Source organism: Prionailurus bengalensis, chromosome E2, assembly GCF_016509475.1.
Source record: "Prionailurus bengalensis isolate Pbe53 chromosome E2, Fcat_Pben_1.1_paternal_pri, whole genome shotgun sequence".
Lineage (NCBI taxonomy): Eukaryota > Metazoa > Chordata > Mammalia > Carnivora > Felidae > Prionailurus > Prionailurus bengalensis.
This window is the reverse complement of record NC_057352.1, coordinates 55,257,447-55,278,265: the sequence shown is the minus strand read 5'-3', so window position 1 is coordinate 55,278,265 and position 20,819 is coordinate 55,257,447. Positions and strand designations below refer to the sequence as shown.

Below are 20,819 nucleotides of genomic sequence, written 5' to 3'. Positions count from 1 at the left end.
TATTGAGGTATAACATAAAGTGCACTGATTTTTTTTTTTAATTTTTTTTTCAACGTTTATTTATTTTTGGGACAGAGAGAGACGGAGCATGAACGGGGGAGGGGCAGAGAGAGAGGGAGACACAGAATCGGAAACAGGCTCCAGGCTCTGAGCCATCAGCCCGGAGCCTGACGCGGGGCTCGAACTCACAGACCGCGAGATCGTGACCTGGCTGAAGTCGGACGCTTAACCGACTGCGCCACCCAGGCGCCCCTAAAGTGCACTGATCTTGAGGGTACGGCTCAGTGAAGTGTCGCGTGTGAGTACTCCTGTGCAATCACCACCCGGATCAAGAGAAAGAACTTCTCCGGTGACCCAGACGCGTCTCCCCAAGGAAAGCACGGTCTCCTGTCTATCCCTATTGATTGGCTTTTCCCGTTCTTGGACCTCAGTGTCTGGCTTTTTTCACCCAATACAACACCTTTGAAATTCTTTCGTTTTGTTGCCTATAGCAAGGTGGGTTTTTGTTTTGTTTTGTTTTGTTTTGTTTTGTTTTGTTTATAACTGTGACTATACCACCATGTGAATATGCCACAATATACTTATCCATTTTCCCGTTGATGGCTGTTTGCATTGTTTCCAGTTTGGGGCTATTACCATAGAGCTGTTATGGACGTTCCTAAACAGGTCTCGGGGTGGGCTGTGGGCACTTGCCTCTCGTGTGGACATGCGCAGGGGTTGAATTGCTGAGTCATAGAGCCAGCTCATGCTCGGCTTCAGTAAATACTGGCAGACGGTCTTCCAAAGTGGTCGCACCAAATGATACTCGCACCAGGCGTGTGTGAGCGTTCCAGCTGTTCTACATCCTTCTGTAATTGGTGGTGTTGGTCGTTTCATTACACCCATTCCGGTGGGTGTGTGGTGGTATGTGTAGGTTACGTATGTATGTTAATATATGCATATATGTATGTGTGTATTTATTAATTAAATGCATGTGTGTAAACACACTATTTAAGTGCTTATTCAAGTAGTGCCTCATTTTTAAAAATTCACTTCTCAAAGTGATTTTTAGGAGTTCTTTATCATATATATGGAAACGCACATTTCTTCTCCTTGTCTGCAGCTTGCCTTTCACTCTCTAAATGTCATCTCTGATGAACAGATCTTCTTAATTTTAATGAAGTGGAGTTTATTATTACCTCCTTTTATGGCTAGTGCTTTTCTTTCATGGTCTGTTGGACACTCTTTGCGACCACCGTGATACTTTCCTGTGCTTTCTTCTGGAAGCTTTTGTTTGTTTGTTTTTTTTTAATTTTTTAATGTTTATTTTTTGAGAGCAAGAACATGAGTGGGGGAGGTGCAGAGAGAGAGGGAAACACAGAATCCAAAGCAGGCTCCAGGTTTTGAGCTGTCAGCACAGAGCCCAACATGGGGCTCAAACTCATGAACCACGAGATCAGGACCTGAGCTGAAGTCAGACACTCAACCAGCTGAGCCACCTAGGTGCCCCTTCTGGAAACTTTTCTGTTTCCCTTTCACATTTAGGTCTGTGATCCACCTTGGCTATATGCATTTTCTTAAATCCAGCTCACAATTCAGTTCTTCAGAGACTCATTTATTCATTCATGCTTTTTTTTAAAAATAATTTTTTAAAGTTTATTTATTTATCTGGGGTGAGAGACAGCAGGGGAGGCTCAGAGAGACAGAAAGAGAGAGGATCCCAAGCAGGCTCCATGCTGCCAGCGCAGAGCCCGGTGTGGGGCTCGAACTTACAAACCATGAGATCATGATCTGAACTGAAACCAAGAGTCAGACACTCAACCACATGAGCCTCCCAGGACCCCCATTCATGCTCTTGATCACTCATTCATTTAACAGATTCTTTTAGTACCTACATTTGCCGGGCACTTGCAGGAGAAGGAAAGCAGTCAGGATCAACGTTTAAGGAACTGAGTGGCCGGGAGAGGAGAGGGGAAACTCGCACACATATAATAGCTAGAAAGTTAGTCATTCAGTTGGAAAATGTGATACAGCCTGACTATTCAAATAGACCAGCCAGAGTCATGTATCTCTGAGCCTAGCAGATAGGCGCATTCCCTACCTGCCAGCGACCCTGTCTTCCTCATCCTTCATCGGCCCCTTATCTCCTCCAGGTAAAAGGCCAAGTCCCCATGCCTGGCATCTGAGGTGTCATACTGTCTGCCCCTGCTTCCCCACCTTCATCTTCCAGATCCCCACCACCCTCATCCCAACTCCCCCCTGCACGCACCCACCTGGTTTCCTGGACAGAACAAGCTGTTCGTCCTGCCAGCTCTTTGCCTCTGCTTCTCCCTCCTGCCTGGGCGCCTTCTCACATGACTCTGGTGCCCGAAAAAACTGCTCGCCGTTTTAGCATCACCTCTGTAAAGCCTATCTGGGCTTCCCTTCTCTCTCATTGTTGTGCCTTGAAATCTCATTCTGGAGCCAGACCTCTGGGTTCAAACCCTGCTTCTGACCGCTTTCCAGCCCCGTGACCCTGGGCATGTTACTTAACCTGCCTACGCCTCACGTTCCCCACCGGGAACAATTGTGGTTCCTGCCTCATAGAGTTCTGTGCAGAAGAAATGGGATTATCCAGCTACAGTTGTTTAACACAGTATCTGGCACATAGTAAGTGCTCAGTAAATGTTCACTTAAAACAGTCACACCCATCACAGTAATGACCTTTATCTGTTAGCATACTAGTCTTTTCACTAGACCTAAGGTTTCTGGAAATCAGAGATCACTTCCTTAATTTTGCCACAATTGCCCCTTCTACTTGTGCCCATTTGTGGAGGTCTTAGTACAGTTCCCTGTGCAGGGAGCTTTTTGTCCGTCACCCCAATGAACCTTTACAACAACCTATGAGGTAAGTATTAGGATCCCAGGCTGCGGTTTAAAAAACCAAGGCTCAGAGAGGTAGAAACCCTGTCCCACATCCCCCAGCTGATTCACGGAAGAGCCAGGATTCTGACTCCCTGTGTGAGCCCTCATCACGCACCCCTGCCTCTCAGTGCATGGCCGGTACTGACACAGTCAGTTCAGTGAACATCTGATGAATAGAATTCACTCTGATAAACCCAGAACTTACCCACGTCTGTCAGAAAGGGACGTGGGTTTACGTGTGCTGCCCGAGTTCTGAACGTGGCCCTCACAGGCCAAGCAATCAGAGGCTCAGACCCTTGTGGCGAAACAGATAGCATCTAGAGCAGGCGACTTGGCGCTCAGCCTTTCCCTCTTGGGAAACAGGCATATTTCATCATTGATAATTTGTACTTTGTGACTGCAAGTTGTGCTAACTTGACACAATGCTGCCTTTCCAGAGGAACAGGTTGTCACTTTTCATGAAATTTGTCCTATTTAATGACACTTTTTGTTTGGTGTCTAATTACCTCCCATCTCTTCTATTGCTCTATTATAGTCCCAAGCTTTTAAAAATGTTGTGCCAAGAGTCTCGGAAAGATCCTTTTCAAGCAGATTCTGGAAGCTTGGCCTCTCCAGCTCAGTTGTAATTGTCTCGAGAGCAGGGAGTACGTCCTATCTGTCTCTGTCTCCCATAGCACCTGGCTTGGTGCATGCCGGGCATTCAATAAGTATTTGCCAGATTCATGATCTGTGTACTTATTTCACGCTGGATACTGGACAAGGTCTCGGGAGGCAGCAAGAAGGAATCAGGTTCAGCTCTTGTCCTCCTCCAGTCCCACGCAGGAGGTAAATCTCAAAAAATAAACAGCAAACATCCGACGTGCAAAGTGGTGTTTGTGGTGCGGAATGTAGCAGAACTACCCTGGGGTGTACCCCCTTCCCAGAGCATCACTTGTACGCAAAGATTGCTGGGAAATTCTTTGATATTAAAAAAAAGCAGGGGCATAATACAAAGTACACTCTAACACATGTAAGCATGTTAAGGTAAAACATAGATTTCGAGGTGCTCTGTCCTCCCATCTTCCTTCCGGGGGGTATCTCCCCTCCCCTCTCGCCTTCAGGAGTATTTTGCTAGGTGATCATGGTGAACATTGCCATTGCATCAATAAGGTTTCCAATCAGGCTCTGCTCCGTCACTTTCTAGACTTTGAGCAAGTAACCTGAGCTCTCTGAACCTCAGCTTATTCATGGTTTTCTAAAATGAGGCTTAGTGTTTTATATAAAGCTTTTGTTGCATACACAGTAGCTTTTGTGAATGTTGCGAGGAAGTGAATACTTATCGGATGGATGGATGGACAGATAAACAGAGTAGGGAGCGAGCCAGTCTGTTGCCACATAACAAAAGAAAGGCACATATTTTCTTTATCGTTAATACTATGCGATTCGACAGCATTCTGTACCCTTGAAGAACCTTCATATTCACACAAAATCAGACAAAGTAGAGCAGTCCCAAGTCTACCAAGGAGAACTACTGAGGCCTCAAGAAACACCCAGAGTCTTACAAAAAATGAGACTGGTCAACTTGAGATCTGAACCAGGGCCTGGTTCAGCACCTTTAACATAGTAGCTTGGGGACCTGTTAAGGGTTAGGAGTGGGGGGAAGGGGTCATGCCTCTCATCCCTGATCTGTGTACAGCCTGTTCACTTGAGCTGTGTGTTGTGAGTCCCAGGATCGCAGAGCCCTCCCAGCAGGGCAGTGCAGAAGTTCTCCACTTTCCCTCCTAAGAAGCTGATAGAAGCAATGGGCTCTACTCTCCTTAAGAACATACAGACACACAGACGTTCACGTGCAGTTTCAGAAAGCTCACGGGCACCCCGAAGCCCCTCCACCATGCCCCCCGCCCCCCAGTCAGTGCTCAAGACCTTTCTACAGCCAACCTCTTGAGGCCAGCCAACCGCAGAAGTCGCAAACTCTTTACCTCCAGGCTAGCTAGTAGAAACAGTATAACTCAATACAACAAACCTTGGTGACTTCAGCCAGGGTCAACTTACCCTTCCATCTCTACACCATCTGAATTCTCAAAAGTTTATCTTCCAGTAAAATCCAAAGCCAAACCATTCACTGTCCTCCCAGACTTTCGCAAGTGTTGGCAGAGATAAGAATTGAGGTTATGTGTGTTTTAGAGATCAAAATTGCCAGTGTGTTAATGGAATGGGGTGGGGACTGTGAACAGGATAATACCTAGGTTGCCTGGAATCGATTGGCCTCACCACAGGCAATGCCTTCATTGTTATGAAAGCCATGATCAACCCTAAAAGATAAAGAACCAGACTCACAGCTGAGAGAAACTCGGTCAGGCCATCCAGGTCGTATGTTCACTCAACACTCAGGTACTGAACACCTGCGTGTGCCCAGTACAGTTCTAGACCCCTAGGAGATGTGTGAGGCTACAACAGAAAAGTCCATGGGGTGCCTGGCTGGCTCAGTTGGTTAAGCATCTGACTCTCTATTTTGGCTCTGGTCATGATCTCAAGGTTCGTGAATTCCATCCCCACATTGGGCTCTGCTTGGGATTCTCTCTCTCTCTCCCTCACTCTCTGCCCCTCCCCAGCTCGCGTTCATGCTCACACACACACTCTCTCTAAATAAATAAATAAATTTAAAAAGAAAAACAAGGGCCGCCTGGGTGGCTCAGTTGGTTAAACATCTGACTTCGGCTCAGGTCGTGATCTCACAGTTCGTGAGCTCGAGCCCCGCATTGGGCTCTTTGCTGACAGCTCAGAGCCTGGAGCCTGCTTCAGATTCTGTGTCTCCCTCTCTCTCTGCCCCTACCCCACTTGTGCTCTGCCTTTCTCTCTCTCTCAAAAATAAGTAAACATTACAAAAATATAAACAAAAACCCAAAAAAGTCCTTGCCCTGAAGTAATCCTTGAGCTTACATTCCAGTGAGGAGGATGGACAAATACCAATAACCCTAGTAAACACATAAATTTTACAGTATGCTAGAAGGCCAAACGTGCTTCGGGGAAAACTACGTTAAACCATGTGATAAAGGGATGACGAGTGCGTGTGATGGAGGAGTTAACTGGCAGTTAGCTTGGGGCCAGGAAAGCCACACTGAAGGTGAAATGGGAGTAGGACCTGAAGGCAAGGAGGCCAGATGTGCTGCTGTGGTCATTCCTGAAAGGACCCAGCCGAGGCGATGCCGATGGCACCACTGAGCGTCTGATGTTCACGTGGCCGGGATTTACCGAGTGCATTATGAGCCAGGTGCTTGGGGTGGGCTGGATAATTGTCCCCAAAGATATCCAGGTCTTAATGCCTGGAACCTGTGAATGTCACCTAGATGGCAAAGGGACTTGGCAGACGTCATGAAGTTAAGGATTTTAGATAGAAAGGGTATCCTGAGTTATCTGCTGCAGTGTCATCATATGGGTCCTTGTAAGAGGGAGGTACAGGGAGACTTTGACTACAGAAGGAGGAAAGCAGTGGGATGCTAAACCAGGGGGACAAAAGCGTGAGTCCCCGAGCCAGGGGATGAGGAAGCTGAAAGAGGCAAGGAAACAGACTCTCCCCTGCAGCTTCCAGAGGGGAGCTGTCCTTCTGCATGTTGATTTTATTCCTGTAAGACTCATTTTGGACTTCTGACCTCCGGAACTGTAGGAATAAGTCTGTGTTGTTTTACACCACCAGATCTGTGGTGATGTGTTCCAGCAGCCGTAGAAAACAGTGCTAATTCCGACAAGGATATGGTGATGAACCAAACCGACGAAAATGCCTGCCACGCGGACCACTGCCATTCTGTGCCAGGTGCTGTCCTATGCCCTTGATGCGTAGTATCCCTTTAGTTGTTGCATAGATCCTAGGAGACGGCTGCTATTCGAACCCAAGCCAAGTAACTCAGAGACCCTTTCTCTAAGCATCATAACCGTGTCCTGCCCGTGACCAATTAGGCTGTCAGTGTGCAGCAGCTATTGGGGGTGTGCCAGTGATCTGCTCATGTCATTTCTGATGCCACTGGCCAGCCGGGTGGATTGGATAACCATGGGTGCCTGGGAGGTTGACCCCTTCTGTTCTCACCACAGCAGGAGAAGGTCTTGCCCAGAGAGAGGAGGAACATCCTTCATTCAAGGGTTTATGAGTAGCATCCTCTGCCTGAATGGCCTGCATCAGCTCAGCTAATTCAGACTGTGGTGACTAAGTGGCAGGCACTTCTTCTGAGGACTTTAAGAACCTGGATTTATTTCATCCTCACAGTACCCTTTTGAGGTACATACATTCTGTTCTTCTCCTTATGTCACAGTTGAGGAAACAGAGGCACAGAGAAGTTAAATAACTTAACAAAGGTCCCGAGACTTATCAGGAGCCAAGATTCAGCCTCTCGACTGTTTTAAGGCTCATTAATACAATGGCTACAGTTTATTGAGCAGCTACTATGTGTCTGGCACTCTTCGTGTACGTGTCACAACAACCCTTCGAATGAGGTACAAGTACTATCTCTATTTTATGGATGGTGAAACAGAGAGGATCAAAACCCAGGCAGTGAGCCTGGAGCCCCTGTGCTCATCATTGTCCTATTACTTGTATCTTCTTTGTCCCAGGCACTTTACTAAGCCCCAAAGGTGGAGAAGTAAGATTCAGGCAATGAAAGTAGTGGTCAAGAAGTCGGACTTCGGAGTCTCCGGAACCATCTGGGTGATCTTAGGCAAGTCACTTAACTGTTCTGAGACTCAGTTTTCTCATCCATAAAATGGGAATGGTACCAGGATCTACCTCCGGGGCATTATGAGGATTATATGAGACCCAGCACACGCAGTGCTTAGGCTCAGTGCTTGGCACAGCATGAGTTGTCAGTACGTGTCAGCTGTTGTTATACAGTTGTTGCTGTAATAAGAAAGCTCAGTTCCTGCCCTTACCGGAGAAGACCCATGAGTGATGTAGCCATCACTGTTCCTCCCATGTTCATTCCAACGGTAATTTAACAAACTCTGAACTAGGCTAAGTCTCTAGCTTGCTCAACCCAATGGCAGACTGAAGACAAAATGAGGGAACTCATGCTTCTCACTAGCTTCAAAGCCGCCCACCATCTCTTTTTCCTCCTGGGATGGGCTAGGACCTCTAGGAAGACCAGTCACCCTCTGCCCTCCTGGAACACAGTGGATGTACTTAAAGAAAGAAAATACCGGAAAATCCCACCAGAGCATATGACTGTGAATTGAACACACATATGCTAGACTTACCTGGAAGTTTGCCAAGACCCAGTGATGAAGACGGAGGGAGGATATTAAGCCTCCAACACAGAGGAGCCATGGGAACCACCACTGACTGAGCCCTTCCATCTTGGCTTCCCTGTTTCTGAACCAAGGCCTCGCTGGGGTCACCAGAGAGCTGCCCTACAGCTCCTTCTTGCTGGCTGAAGGAAACATCTTCTACGGAATGATGGAAGAAAAGGAGACACATTTTTATTCCCTGCCTGCAAGATTTATCAACCCTAAAAAGTGACTTTGATGCTGGCACAACTGGATATCCATACACATCACACTGTCTGCGAAAATTAACTCAAAATGGATCATAGACCTAAATGTAAGTGCTAAAGCCATCAAATTCATAAAAGCAAACAGTAACATATCTTTGGGACCGTGGGTTAAGTAATGATTTCTTGGATATGACATCAAAAGCAGAAGAAACAGAAGAAAAATGACATAAAGTAGACTTCATCAAAATCTTAAAACTTTTGTACTTCAAATGGCACCATCAAGAAAATAAAGATCACCCACAAAATGGGAGAAAACATTGCAAATCACATACTTGATAAGGGATTTACATCTATAATATATAAAGAACCCTCACAACTCAACAATAAAAAGACGAATACCCCAGTCTAAAAACGGGAAAAGATTTGAGTAGGTAGTTCACCAAAGAAGATATACAGATGGCCAATAAGCACATGGAAGGATGTCTAACATCATTAGTTATTAGGGAAATGCAAATCAAAATCACAAGACACCACATCATTGTATCCAGGAGGGCTAACATAAAAACATCAGACCATAACAAATTAGGAAGGATGTGGATATACTGAAATGCTCATATATTTCTGGTGGGAAGTAAAACGGGGCAGTCACTTTGAAAAGCAGCTTGGCAGTTTCTCTAAATGTCAAATATACAGTTATCATATGACACGGCAGTTTTGCTCCTAGGAATATACATAAGAGGAATGAAAACATAGGTCCACATAGAAACCGGTCCATGAATGTTCGTTCACAGCAGCATTATTCATGACAACCAAAGAGAGTAAACAACCCAGATGTCTATCACCTGATGCATGGATAGACAAAATGTGGTCTATTCATAGAAGGGAACGTTATTCGGCCACAAAAGAAACGAAGTGTTGATTCATGCAATACAAACGTGAAAACGTTATGCTGAGTGAAAGAAGGCTGTCACAAAACCCTCATACACTGTGTGATGCAATTTATATGAAACGTCTGGAACAGGGAGATCCATGGAAATAGAAAGTAGACTTGTGGTTGCCTAGAATTTGGGGTAGGGGTGTGGAAGGAGGAGTGATAGCTAATGGGGACAGGGTTCCTTTCATGGGGCAATGACAATGTTCTAAAATTAGTGGTGATTGTTCCACAGCACTGAATACACTAAAAACCATTGAGTTGTGTACTTTCAATGACTGAATTTTATGGTATATGGATTCGATCTCAAAAAAGTATCATTAAGAAGAATGACTCTCAGTCCCTGATTGTCCTTGAAGAGGCTACTGGAGATTTCTCCATTCCTTACCTCAGTACAGATGAATTGGGGATCTGGCTGAAAACTTGTCTTTTCTGCCCACTTTCTACTCCAAAGTTCAAGTTTTTTTCTAAATTCTCCAGCTTCTCTTCGGATTCCGGGCCTAAGCACAGGGCTGTTTCTTTATCTGGATTGCCCATTTCCCCTAGTTCCGCCATCCTTCATATATCAGCCAAACCAGGGGTGGGTAGGGATTTCAAGGTAGCATTGGGTGTCCCCGGGGGTGTTCTATCTTCTTACCACCATTCCACTGAAGTGTGTTGGGGTGTTCCCCGAGGACAGTTCCCTGAGGACAGTTGCCAACATAGGCTTGGTTATCACTGAATGAATGAATAAATAAACGAATGAGTGAAGTGAATACATACCGGAAAAAGAACAAATGTCTCTACAGAATGGAAAGATACGGAGAAGATAGAACAGGGAAAAGGAAGAAGGGAGGATTTAGATGAAAGGTATATTACCATGTACCCCTTTTTTTCCTATTTGTTGAGAAATGTGGATTTCCCTACAGCCACTTTGACCATGCGCACCTCTCACATTCTATAATGGCTTCTCATTTTCCTGTGAATCAAACCAAAACCTTAGGCCTGTCAAAGAACACCCAAAACCTTGTTTTTCTACTCTTTGGCTCAAGAAATACCAAGTTGGGAACCTAGCCAAAGAAAATATCATTAATAAGCATTTGAATCCAGAGCGGGGAGAGGGGTGAACTCTGGAAACATGTGCACAAAGTTACCGATCTGGCATGATTTCTAATAGTCAGAAATTGGAAACAACCTAAATGTCCAGTGGTAGGATAGCATACATCATGCCATGTCCCAAAGATGAAATAATGTGCTCCCGTTAGAAGAATTTAGTAGTTTAGGGTGCCTGGCTGGCTCAGTAGGTTAAGCATCTGACACTAGATTTAGCTCAGGCCATCATGGTTCTGAGCTGCCAATGGGGAGCCTGCTTGGGATTCTCTCCTTCCCTCTCTGTTCCTCCCCCGCTTGCGAGCACATGATCTGTCTCTCTCTCTCTCAAATAAATGAACTTAAAAAAACCAGAATTTAGTAGTGTGAGAAAATACTTGTATCATACGTTAAATGAAAGAAGCAGGTTATAAACTGGTAGGTAGGTTATAAACTAACTGCTACTATATAATTTGTGTACAAAACTATTTTAACTTTTTTTAATGTTCATTTATTTTTGAGAGACAGAGAGAGCCAGAGTGCGAGCAGGGGAGGGGCAGAGAGAGACAGGGGGACACAGAATCAGAAGCAGACTCCAGGCTCCGAGCTGTCAGCACAGAGCCTGATGTGGGGCTCAAACTCACCAATGGCGAGACCATGACCTGAGCCGAAGTTGGAAGCTTAACTGACTGGGCCACCCAGGCACCCCTGTACCAAAATATTTTATTTAATTAATTAATTTTTTTTAATGTTTATTTTTGAGACAGAGCATGAGTAGGGGAGGGGCAGAGAGAGAGAGGGAGACATAGAATCTGAAGCAGGCTTCAGGCTCTGAGCTGTCAGCACAGAGCCTGGCATGGGTCTCGAACTCACAAACCATGAGATCGTGACCTGAGCCGAAGTCAGATGCTTGATCGACTGAGCCACCCAGGTGCCCCTGCACAAAAATATATATATTTTTAAAACATTTATTTAAGAAGAGAGAGACAGAGCAGGGGGTGAGGGAGGAGAGAGAAAGAGGGAGACACAGAATCTGAAACAGACTCCAGGTTCTGAGCTGTCAGCACAGAGCCCGACGCGGGGCTCAAACTCATGGACCGTGAGATCATGACCCGAGCCGAAGTCGGATGCTTAACCGACTGAGCCACCCAGGCGCCCCATGCACAAAAATATTTTAAGTATTGAAAAACAAAACCACAGCAGAATGATTTCAGGGGCTTTCCTTTGACAGTGGGACTATGGGTGTTCTTTTCATTCCTTCTTCAATGTAACCAGGTGTTCCACGATGGACACATGTGACTTTTATAACCAGAGAAAAATATTCACCTAATTCTCTCACTCTTTCAACTGCTCTTTTTTGGGGAATTCACTCTCCGAGTGCTTTGTTCACCCATCTCCAACTCTTTTCCTGCGCACACCCTCCGCCTGCAAGGACAGCTGTCTGCCATGAGCTCCCTCCAAACACTCCGCTCCTGAAGGCGCCCGGCTCCGGGAAGCCTTGCCTGAGCACCAAGAGGAAAGAAGGCTGGCCCATCCCCACCTTGCCCAAACATGGTGCCTCCACGTCTCTCTCTGCTCGCCTTGTCCAAGAAAATCCTCAGCCTCTTTGCTGGTGCTTGCCCTCAAGAGACTGTTTCCCGATGTGCCCCAACAGCTGGTACAGCCGACTGTTTGTGCGTCTGCACCTGGCGGCTGAGCTAAACGCCTAGAAGGAAGTTGAGGTAGAGGCCACAGGCCTCATGAGCGTTGGACGACGAGGAAGGTGGTAATGACTCTTCTGCATGTCCTGATTTGCCAAGGGGAAGACTTCTCTTGGCCATTTAAAAACCACCCAAACAGTCTTTGAACAACTTAAGAAGTGATCAAAGGTGTTTGTGCTTAACCTGGACCAGCAACCCTTCCTGATGGCGTCAGCCCCACGCTGGGGAACTTTGGTTGGGAGGAAATGAGTGTGAACCAGTAACGCGGATGTAGCACGAAAGCGCGAAGATTTCTCGTGAGTTGATTCGTCCAAGTATACACCCAGCTTATTCCTGAATTGGAATCAAAGTAGAAGAACCTTTGAAGGAAAAAGTCAGTGGGTCTGGAAACATCTGAGGGCTTACCCAGTACCCGACACATCTCAGGGCACTTGTGAAATGCTGTGGCTTTATCAAAGCAACAAACAAATCTGAGTGATTGATTGTTCCTGTAAAACTTCCTGGTCATGCGTTACACCCACATGAAGCATAACAAGGAAGGCTCAGAGGATAAGACAGACCGCCTTGTGGCGCCTTCAAGAAAGGCGCGTGCATCTTAGCTCCTGTGACATTTTGAGCTGATTACCCTGGCCTGTGTATGAAACACAATGGAGTTAAGGGTCAAGATAAATCGGGTATCCCGCCACTGACCTGTGATGTTTTTGAAACTGGGGGAAAAAAGATTTGGTGCGCCAGCCTTCCTCATCAGTCTGGTATCTCACCTGTCATCTTGAACAAGGTAAACAAACCACGGACATATTTTTCTTCCCCGCAGAACTGCACCCTTTTTCGTGAGTAGGTCTGGATACTGTTTGGCAATTGGCATTGAGCAGAGTGGGGGTGGGGAAGCGCTTTTTAATTCCACCCTCTTCTCAAATATCTGAAGTAGAATAAGGAGTAGGTGAGTGTCACATCTGTCGACTCTTTTCCGTTCGTGCCATCTGAATGCAGACCTCAGTCGTGCTGGTCGCAGGCCACCATGGCTGGCATTTCCTCCCGGCCCATCTCATGAAGGCTGGAGGTGCTGGGATCTCCAAAGGAAGCGTAGATGGTCTTCATTCTGCCATCTCCAGGGGTCACGTTTCTGTTTAATGGGATCCATGAGCTGAGGGTGAAATGGAAAGACTGGGGTGGTGGAGGGGATCTGAGGAACCAACAGGGAAAGAGAGAGAGGAGGGGGTCAGGGATGGCAGGGCAGGAACCTGTGTGTCGTCATCGGGGTCCATGTGAACTGTCTTCCTCGTCTTCCCAGGAGAACATTAGTAAAATATCCGTTTCTTGTTGGTACATTATCGACCAACAATCTGTGTGTTGAAGGAATTCACTCATGCAATCACTCAACAAATATTTATTATTGAGAGCCTGTGAGGCACCAGGCAGTGTTCTAGGTGCCGAAGATACAGTAGTGAACAAAACACACCCAACATAGAACAATGTGGATGAATCTGCAAGCAATTCTGTGGAGAAGAGTCAATCCCCAACAGTTAATACTGGTGGTTCCATTGATATAGCAGTTTTCAAATGATAAAATTTTAGAAATGGTGGTTGCCATGGGTTAGGGATGGGGGAAGGTCATGGTGGGAGACAGGTAGGTATAGTGATAACAAAACACCCCACAGAATCCTTGTGTTGATGTGCCATTTGGTATCTTGATCATGGTGGTGGAATAAGGAATCTACACGCATGATAAAATTGTGTAGAACTAAGCATGCACACCAACAAATACAAATAAAACTGGGGGGATCTGAAAAAGATGTATGGACTGAATCAATGTCATATCCTGGTTGTGATAACTATTATAATGTTACCATTGGAAAAAATGGGTAAAGTCCATGAGGGATCTCTTTTGTATTATTTCTTACACACGTACATGAATCTTCAATTATTTAAATAAAAATGTCCAAAAAACACCCCCAAAACAAAACCCAACCCCCAGACCTGATGGACCCTGCATTTCAGTGGGAGCTAAGTATGGCCTCATGGTGTTTTTGCAGGGTAAAAGTCCAGACCATCCTTCAGAGCTCTGCCCGCTCTGGGGTATTCCATGCAATGTCACCAGAGATTCATTCCTTCCTGTCTCAATACATGTCACTGAATCTCTACTGGTGACTGAGTGAAATCCAGATTTAGGAGAGGAGGCAGGTGCAGAATAAGGGTGGAATCCCAGTTTCTCTGACCCTATGACATGGGTCCTTGGGGATTATCTTGCCTGCCTTTGGGTCTCTATACCACAAACCCACTGGACTATAAAGGTGAGACTCAAATGTCCATGGGGTTCCCAGTACTCACGTGGGACCCTTCTTGGCGTGTTCCAAGCTTCCATCATCCCTACTACCAACCTCCTTCCATCTCTGCCCAAACACCTGGTCTATCCCGGCAGCACATTAAGCTTGGGGAGACTTCTCTCCCCTACCACTGGCAGGGCTCCCTGCCCTGGTTCTCAGCATTAGGCAAGAACTCCTCATGCCAGCCCTGGCCTGGGCCTTGGTCCTGGATTCTAGCCCCTTGGCCATGGCTAGTTGGGTCACCATCCAGCTCCTTAACCCTCTCCTGCAAAGGGGACTGCCACACCAATCTGCTGTCCCAATCTGTTGTACTGGGGCATCTGGCTGGCTACGAACTGCACTCTATTTTATTGCCTTAGAAGAACTTCAGAGAAAAGAAGCCACGTAAAAATTAAATAAGGTTGGAACAGACTTTAACACTTTCATTATTTCACATTATGCCATGCCTTGCATGGAATGACCACAAGGCAATATGCCTTCCTGGCCACAGATTTTACTAACGACGCATGGTTGAGAAATCTAGATCTCCCAGATGCACAGTCTAGTCTACTGGAAAGAGGGAGACGAGGGGCAGGAGGAAGCAGCAATGACAAATAGTTACCTGCCTCTTCTCTGGTACATCAATGGTTGCTCATTCTAAGAAGGATGATTATGTGCCTTAATACAATTTCTGGGCATGGTTTTATAAGAAAGGAAAAGGGCTTTCTTGGAAATGCTTAAGCTAATCAATACATATTTGATCCACTTTTAAACAATGGTTTTAGGGCCAAAATAAGACGAAAGAAAAGACACTATTTCCATACCTTTGTCTCAAAGCCACCGCAGAAAGCATAAGGTCAAAAGGAAATGAAGGATCCCCCTTCGCCCAGAGAGGAAGTGAGCCCACAGGCCCAACCCACTCAGGTCCATGGGGCCACATGGCAGTCTGGAACCCTGTCCGGCTGTTCCTGGGAAGGGGCCTGCTCCCTCGTGTCCCCGTCTGCGTCCGGGATGAATAACCCGTGGAGATCCAGGTGCACCTCTGCGTCAATGGATGCACGAGCCAGTTCTGTGAAACTTTTGGCATCCAGAACAAGCAGAAAAGGAAGCTTTTGGGGATCGGTAGAGACGACGGCTGATAAGATAATTCCTTTGGGGAAACAAAAAGAGACGTTTTGTAGAAGTGCAGACTTGAACTTCCTCCAGCTGGAGGGATAAATTTCTCAGCTGTATCTCCCTGTCCTCTTTGAAGGTAAGGACGTAATCAAAACAAAAGGAAGGCAAATTTGATGTTCTGTGTGAGCAGGAGGCAACTAGGAATGAGGAACCAGAATACCTGGCTCCAGCCCTGCTGGGGGCCAGGTCCTTGACCTCTCCGACCCTTACTCCGCTCATCTGCAGAGTAAGGATGATTCTCGCTACCCTTGCAGGGCTGCTGGGACGATCTCTTGCATGGTGAATCGTGAAAGCATTTTGTAAAATATTGTGTGCACTGAAGAATGGCTATCGGACTACTGTTTAGAAAGCCTGATCATAGAGGATGAGTTTCGAGGCTGCATTGAAGCTAATACATGGCACCTAGCTAGACTCAGACTAGCTGCACTCGATGGCATTTGAATGAGCCCAATGGACTTCATGCCCAAAGCAGCACACTAGTAGCCTCCGCCTTCCCCTCTGTAAAAAAATAAATGGAAATATTCTAAGTGTTCACTCTCAAGGGAGGTAGGATTAAATGAAAGAATACAAGTGTTCGTGAGTCCTCCCAAAGACTTCTGGGCTTCAGGGTGGATGAGCACAGTCCAAGTTAGATTGGCGTGGATTAAAATCCTAACTCGGTAGGTACGGGGTGTGTGGCTGTAGGTAAATCACATCATTTTCTCAGCCTCTCCTTTGGTGGAATGAACACAATGCCACTCCCTGCTCACCAGAGAATGTAGGGGGAGCACTGGCCCAGCCAGTGGGAGGCCAGCCTCAGCAGGAGGTGCTACGAACAATCCCCCACCTCAGAGATGACAGCAACCTGGGGCCCCCTGCCTGGTGCGCCATGCCATGCATGATTAGCAGGAAGACACAGCCCAGGCAGAAAACCACTCCCCACCTCAGGGAAGCAGCTGGCAGGCCCAGTGGGGCAGCTCGCCCTCCCCTGCAGGTGTGGACAGCCCCACCCGTGGTCCTAGTTGACCCCGCCTTGGCATCCCCGGAAGTGTGTGCAGAGGATTCTGGGGCAAAGACCGAATCAAGGAGGGAAAAGACCATTTGGTCATGTGGAAATCTACAAAAGAGAGGTGGGCCACAAATGTGCATTTACCAGTGCTCCGTACAAAAGGTACACGCTTAGAGATGGTTAAGAATTGTGTCCCAGCCACTGCAATGAACTCTCAAGTGGAAAGGAAGTGGGCTTTGTGTAGTAAACAAATTAATGTCCCACAAAGGGAGGTCTGACCTTTCCTCCTGGGAGGTGACCTCTAAGCCCCTGTAATGTCCTGCCTCCAAGGAATATCTTTGTTTACCTGGGGCCAGTCTGATGATCTATCCTAGCAAAGCAATTTGGACGTCATCTTGACCTCCAGAGGGGCTGAAGGCTAAGGATCAACCACACAGCCAACCAACCATGTGCACACGACCAGGCACCTAAAAAGCTCTGACCCCAAGGCTTGGGTGAGTTGCCTCCGTCAGTGATATTCCATAGATACTGTTGGAGCTGGGGTGGGCCATGACCTCCTGGGACAACCAGACACTCCACGAATGGAAATCTCCTGGATTCTGTCCCATGAGCCTCTTTTCTTTCAATCTGCATCCTTTCACTGTGACAACCCACAATCCTAACAGTTTTCAGTGTGTTCTGTGAATCCTTCTATCGAAACCCAGGGACTGGGGGACCCCTGAACTTGCAGTTGGTGTCAGCAGTGAGGGTGTTTAGAGGGACTCCCTAACTCACAGCTTTGGACTCAGAAGGACCCGGGCTTCAAAGCCTGGCTCCAGTGGCAGTGTGATGTGGGGGATGCAGAGGGAGGGTCACTGCCTCCAAATGACGTCTCTGACTGAGGGGTGATCACAAGCAGAATGCAGCAAGCGGGCTCCCCTTCCTGGAGTCTTACCATCATCCTCGCCCTTGGCACCCGGCATGGGGACAAACAGGGGTTCTGCTGGCCAGCAGTGCTCCTGTCCCCATTTTAAGGATGACTTTGTGAGAATGTCGTATTTCAGGATCTGTATACCCAAAGAGGAGAGACATGTGAGCAAATTATTAGAGGGCACGGTCTTCCCCTGAAAACACACAGCAACAATTCCCACAGAGAGGATTAAGCCCCTCGAGTGGAGGCTACAAATGACATCTACCTGGGGTCCGTATAACAGCAGACACGAAAGCAGCTAGCTTCCTCCTCCACCTGTAAGCAGAGATCCTCCTGCCAAACCATAGCTAACACTATGCACTGAATTCTTTTAAAAATAAAAATCCTAAATTTATATGGTGTTTGACACTACATTGCGACTTTTGTGTGTGTTAAATAAACTAGTGAACTCAATGCAAACATTTAAAGGATAATACTATCCTTTTGTTGTTTTAAAAGTGCAAGTCCCTAATCAACAATAGCCAAAGTATGGAAAGAGCCCAAATGTCCACTGATGGATGAATGGATAAAGAATTACTCGGCAATCAAAAAGAATGAAATCTTGCCATTTGCAACTATGTGGATGGAACTAGAGAGTATTATGCTAGTGAAATTAGTCAGAGAAAGACAAATATCATATGACATCACTCATATGGGGACTTTTTTTTTTTTAATTTTTTTTTCAACGTTTTTTATTTATTTTTGGGACAGAGAGAGACAGAGCATGAACGGGGGAGGGGCAGAGAGAGAGGGAGACACAGAATCGGAAACAGGCTCCAGGCTCTGAGCCATCAGCCCAGAGCCTGACGCGGGGCTGGAACTCCCGGACCGTGAGATCGTGACCTGGCTGAAGTCGGACGCTTAACCGACTGCGCCACCCAGGCGCCCCATATGGGGACTTTAAGACACAGAACAGATGAACACAAGGGAAGGGAAGCAAAAATAATATAAAAACAGGGAGAGACAAAACATGAGAGACTCTTAAATATGGAGAACAAACAGAGGGTTCTTGGAGGGATTGTGACAGGGGGGATGGGCTAAATGGGTAAGGGGCATTAGGGAATCTACTCCTGAAATCATTGTTGCACTATATGCTAATCTGGATGTAAATTTTTAAAAAATAGTACAAACTTTTACTTAAAAAATAAATAAAATAAAATAAAATAAAATAAAATAAAATAAAATAAAATAAAATAAAATAAAATAAAATAAAATAAAATATGAAAAAAAAACCCAACACTGAAGTTTGAGGGGCGCCTGGGTGGCTTGGTCAGTTAAGCCTCCAACTTCAGCTCAGGTCATGATCTCGCAGTTTGTGAGTTTGAGCCCCGAGTTGGGCTCTGTGCTGACAGCTCAGAGCCTGGAGCCTGCTTCAGATTGTGTGTCTCCCTCTCTGTCTCCCCCTGCTCATTCCCTGTCTCTCTCTGTCTCTCAAAAACTGAATAAACGTTAAAAAAAAAAAAAAAGTGCAAGTCCCTGGACTTCTCTTAATCCGTAACAGACCTGTTTCCCCTCAGGGTGTGGGACAAGTGGGGAGTGGCTAGGGGTGTGTGTGTGTGAACCTTAATTGTTTGCTCTGTACATTTTTGCACTGTTTGCATTTTTTAAAAAAGGTATTCCATTTTATTATTAAAAAATGAAGATGTTAAAGACAAGTGACGCGTGTATAACACTGAGTATAGTCCCTGGGATACAGTAATTGTTCAACAAATCGTAGTTTAAAAAACAAAATAAATGCTCCAAGTTTCAGCCCTCTGCTCGAGAGGGTGAGTTCCTTGAAGGCAGAGGCTGGGATCCCCCTGTTCACTTCCTTATCCTCAGTGCCTGCATGGTGTAGCACATGGTTGGTGCTCAATAAACATGCTAAATAAAGAAATCAATGGATGAACCATAGCCATGACCTCCTTCCTGAGCTTCAGCCCCTCAGGTATGGCTCCCTCCCTTGGCTGGCCTATCATTGCTTTCCCTGTATTTTGTCCCACTGACCTCACTCTCTGATCTGCCCTCTGTCCCCAAAAAGATCTCCCTTTTCTGATCAAGGTCACCCAGTCTGAGATCCTAGAGTTCAGCTTTGCAGGTGGACACGATCATTGTCGGGAGCACCAGCCCAAATCACACGGGGATTCGTACCTTGGTTGGGATGGGACTCCAGTGAACTTCGGCTGCAAAGACATAGCGGTAGGGCTTCCCGTTGTGAGCATAATTGATCCGAGGCAGCTCTAAGCCTGGAGAGGACACGGCTGATGAAGTCCCCATCACCGCAGGCTGGGAACATCTACCCTTCATGCCAGGCTGGGCATCCTTTCCACAAAAATGGCTCCCTATCCAGGATCCCTGAACTTGCTTCAGGCCCTGGATTAGATCAAGGTTGGTAGCAGAGCAGGGGGAGGGAACCTCTGATAATTACTCTGGCTCTATTAGAAGGTTCCGGAGCAAGGTAAGACAGACCTAGTTTTTTAAGTGTATAAGCATCTTTAATTATCCAAGATAGAAATCAGAGAGAATTGCATGATTAAAATCAGAGGCCACTGCAATTTTTTTTAAAGCTCTTAAAAAAAAAAAATACTCGTGTGCATGCAGATGTGTGGGGGTGTAGACCAAAAAGAAAAACCCTGAAACCGTGGAAAGGAGTCTCAATGGGGAATAGTTAAACAAATCTGGTGAATTCACGTAATAACATACATAAAACTAATGTTTACAAAGAATTTTAATAATACAGGAAAGTGTCCATATCATAAGATAAAGTGTAAAAGGCTGGTTATAGAATTATCTCCACTATGTTACAAAAGAAGAGAAAAGGTTCAGAAGCACTGCTGGGGTTAGAACTTCCTTGTAGTTTATGTTTTATAGTGTATACCTATGGGTTTCATGTTTCATGAAATTTTTGTTGTACCTATTACTTTTGTAATCAAAAAGACCTGAAAATTTTGTCAATGTACATGCATACATACATGTCTGGAGTTTCAGGTTGAATCTCTAAGTTTAATGTTTATTTATGAGAGGAAGAGACAGACAGACAGAGTGTAAGCAGGGGAGGGGCAGAGAGAAGGAGACACAGAATCCAAAGCAGGCTCCATGCTCTGAGCTGTCAGCATAGAGCCCGATGCAGGGCTCGAACCCACGAACCATGAGATCATGACCTGAGCTGAAGTCACTTAACCGACTGAGCCACCAGGAGCCCTTGAATCTCTAAGTTTAAGTGCTGGGATGAAAGTCCCTTCTGTATGAAATATTCCAGGCAGCTGGAGCCAACTGCTGGTGAAAATATAATGTCTGGGAAAAGAGGAAGCAGGCGGGGAGCATCAGTTATCAGGCTCTCGTGACCCTGCATGGCTGGAAGAGGTGGGAAGATGTCCAGTCCCACA

The 20,819-nt window shown here is 46.2% G+C and overlaps 1 protein-coding gene across 1 annotated transcript in view; it reads right to left on the bottom strand.

Moving 5' to 3' along the window:
* Nucleotides 1-14,290: 14,290 nt before the first annotated feature.
* The window catches only part of BCO1 (beta-carotene oxygenase 1), a 41,111-nt gene continuing 34,582 nt past the window's right edge, over nt 14,291-20,819 (bottom strand). Inside the window, exons 9-11 of the mRNA XM_043599748.1 lie at nt 19,585-19,679; nt 17,440-17,551; nt 14,291-15,491 (exon numbers count right to left, since the gene is read on the bottom strand). Of these exons, the coding sequence (XP_043455683.1) occupies nt 15,262-15,491; nt 17,440-17,551; nt 19,585-19,679 (437 nt within the window). The 3' untranslated portion in view covers nt 14,291-15,261. The remainder of the gene's footprint in view (nt 15,492-17,439; nt 17,552-19,584; nt 19,680-20,819) is intronic.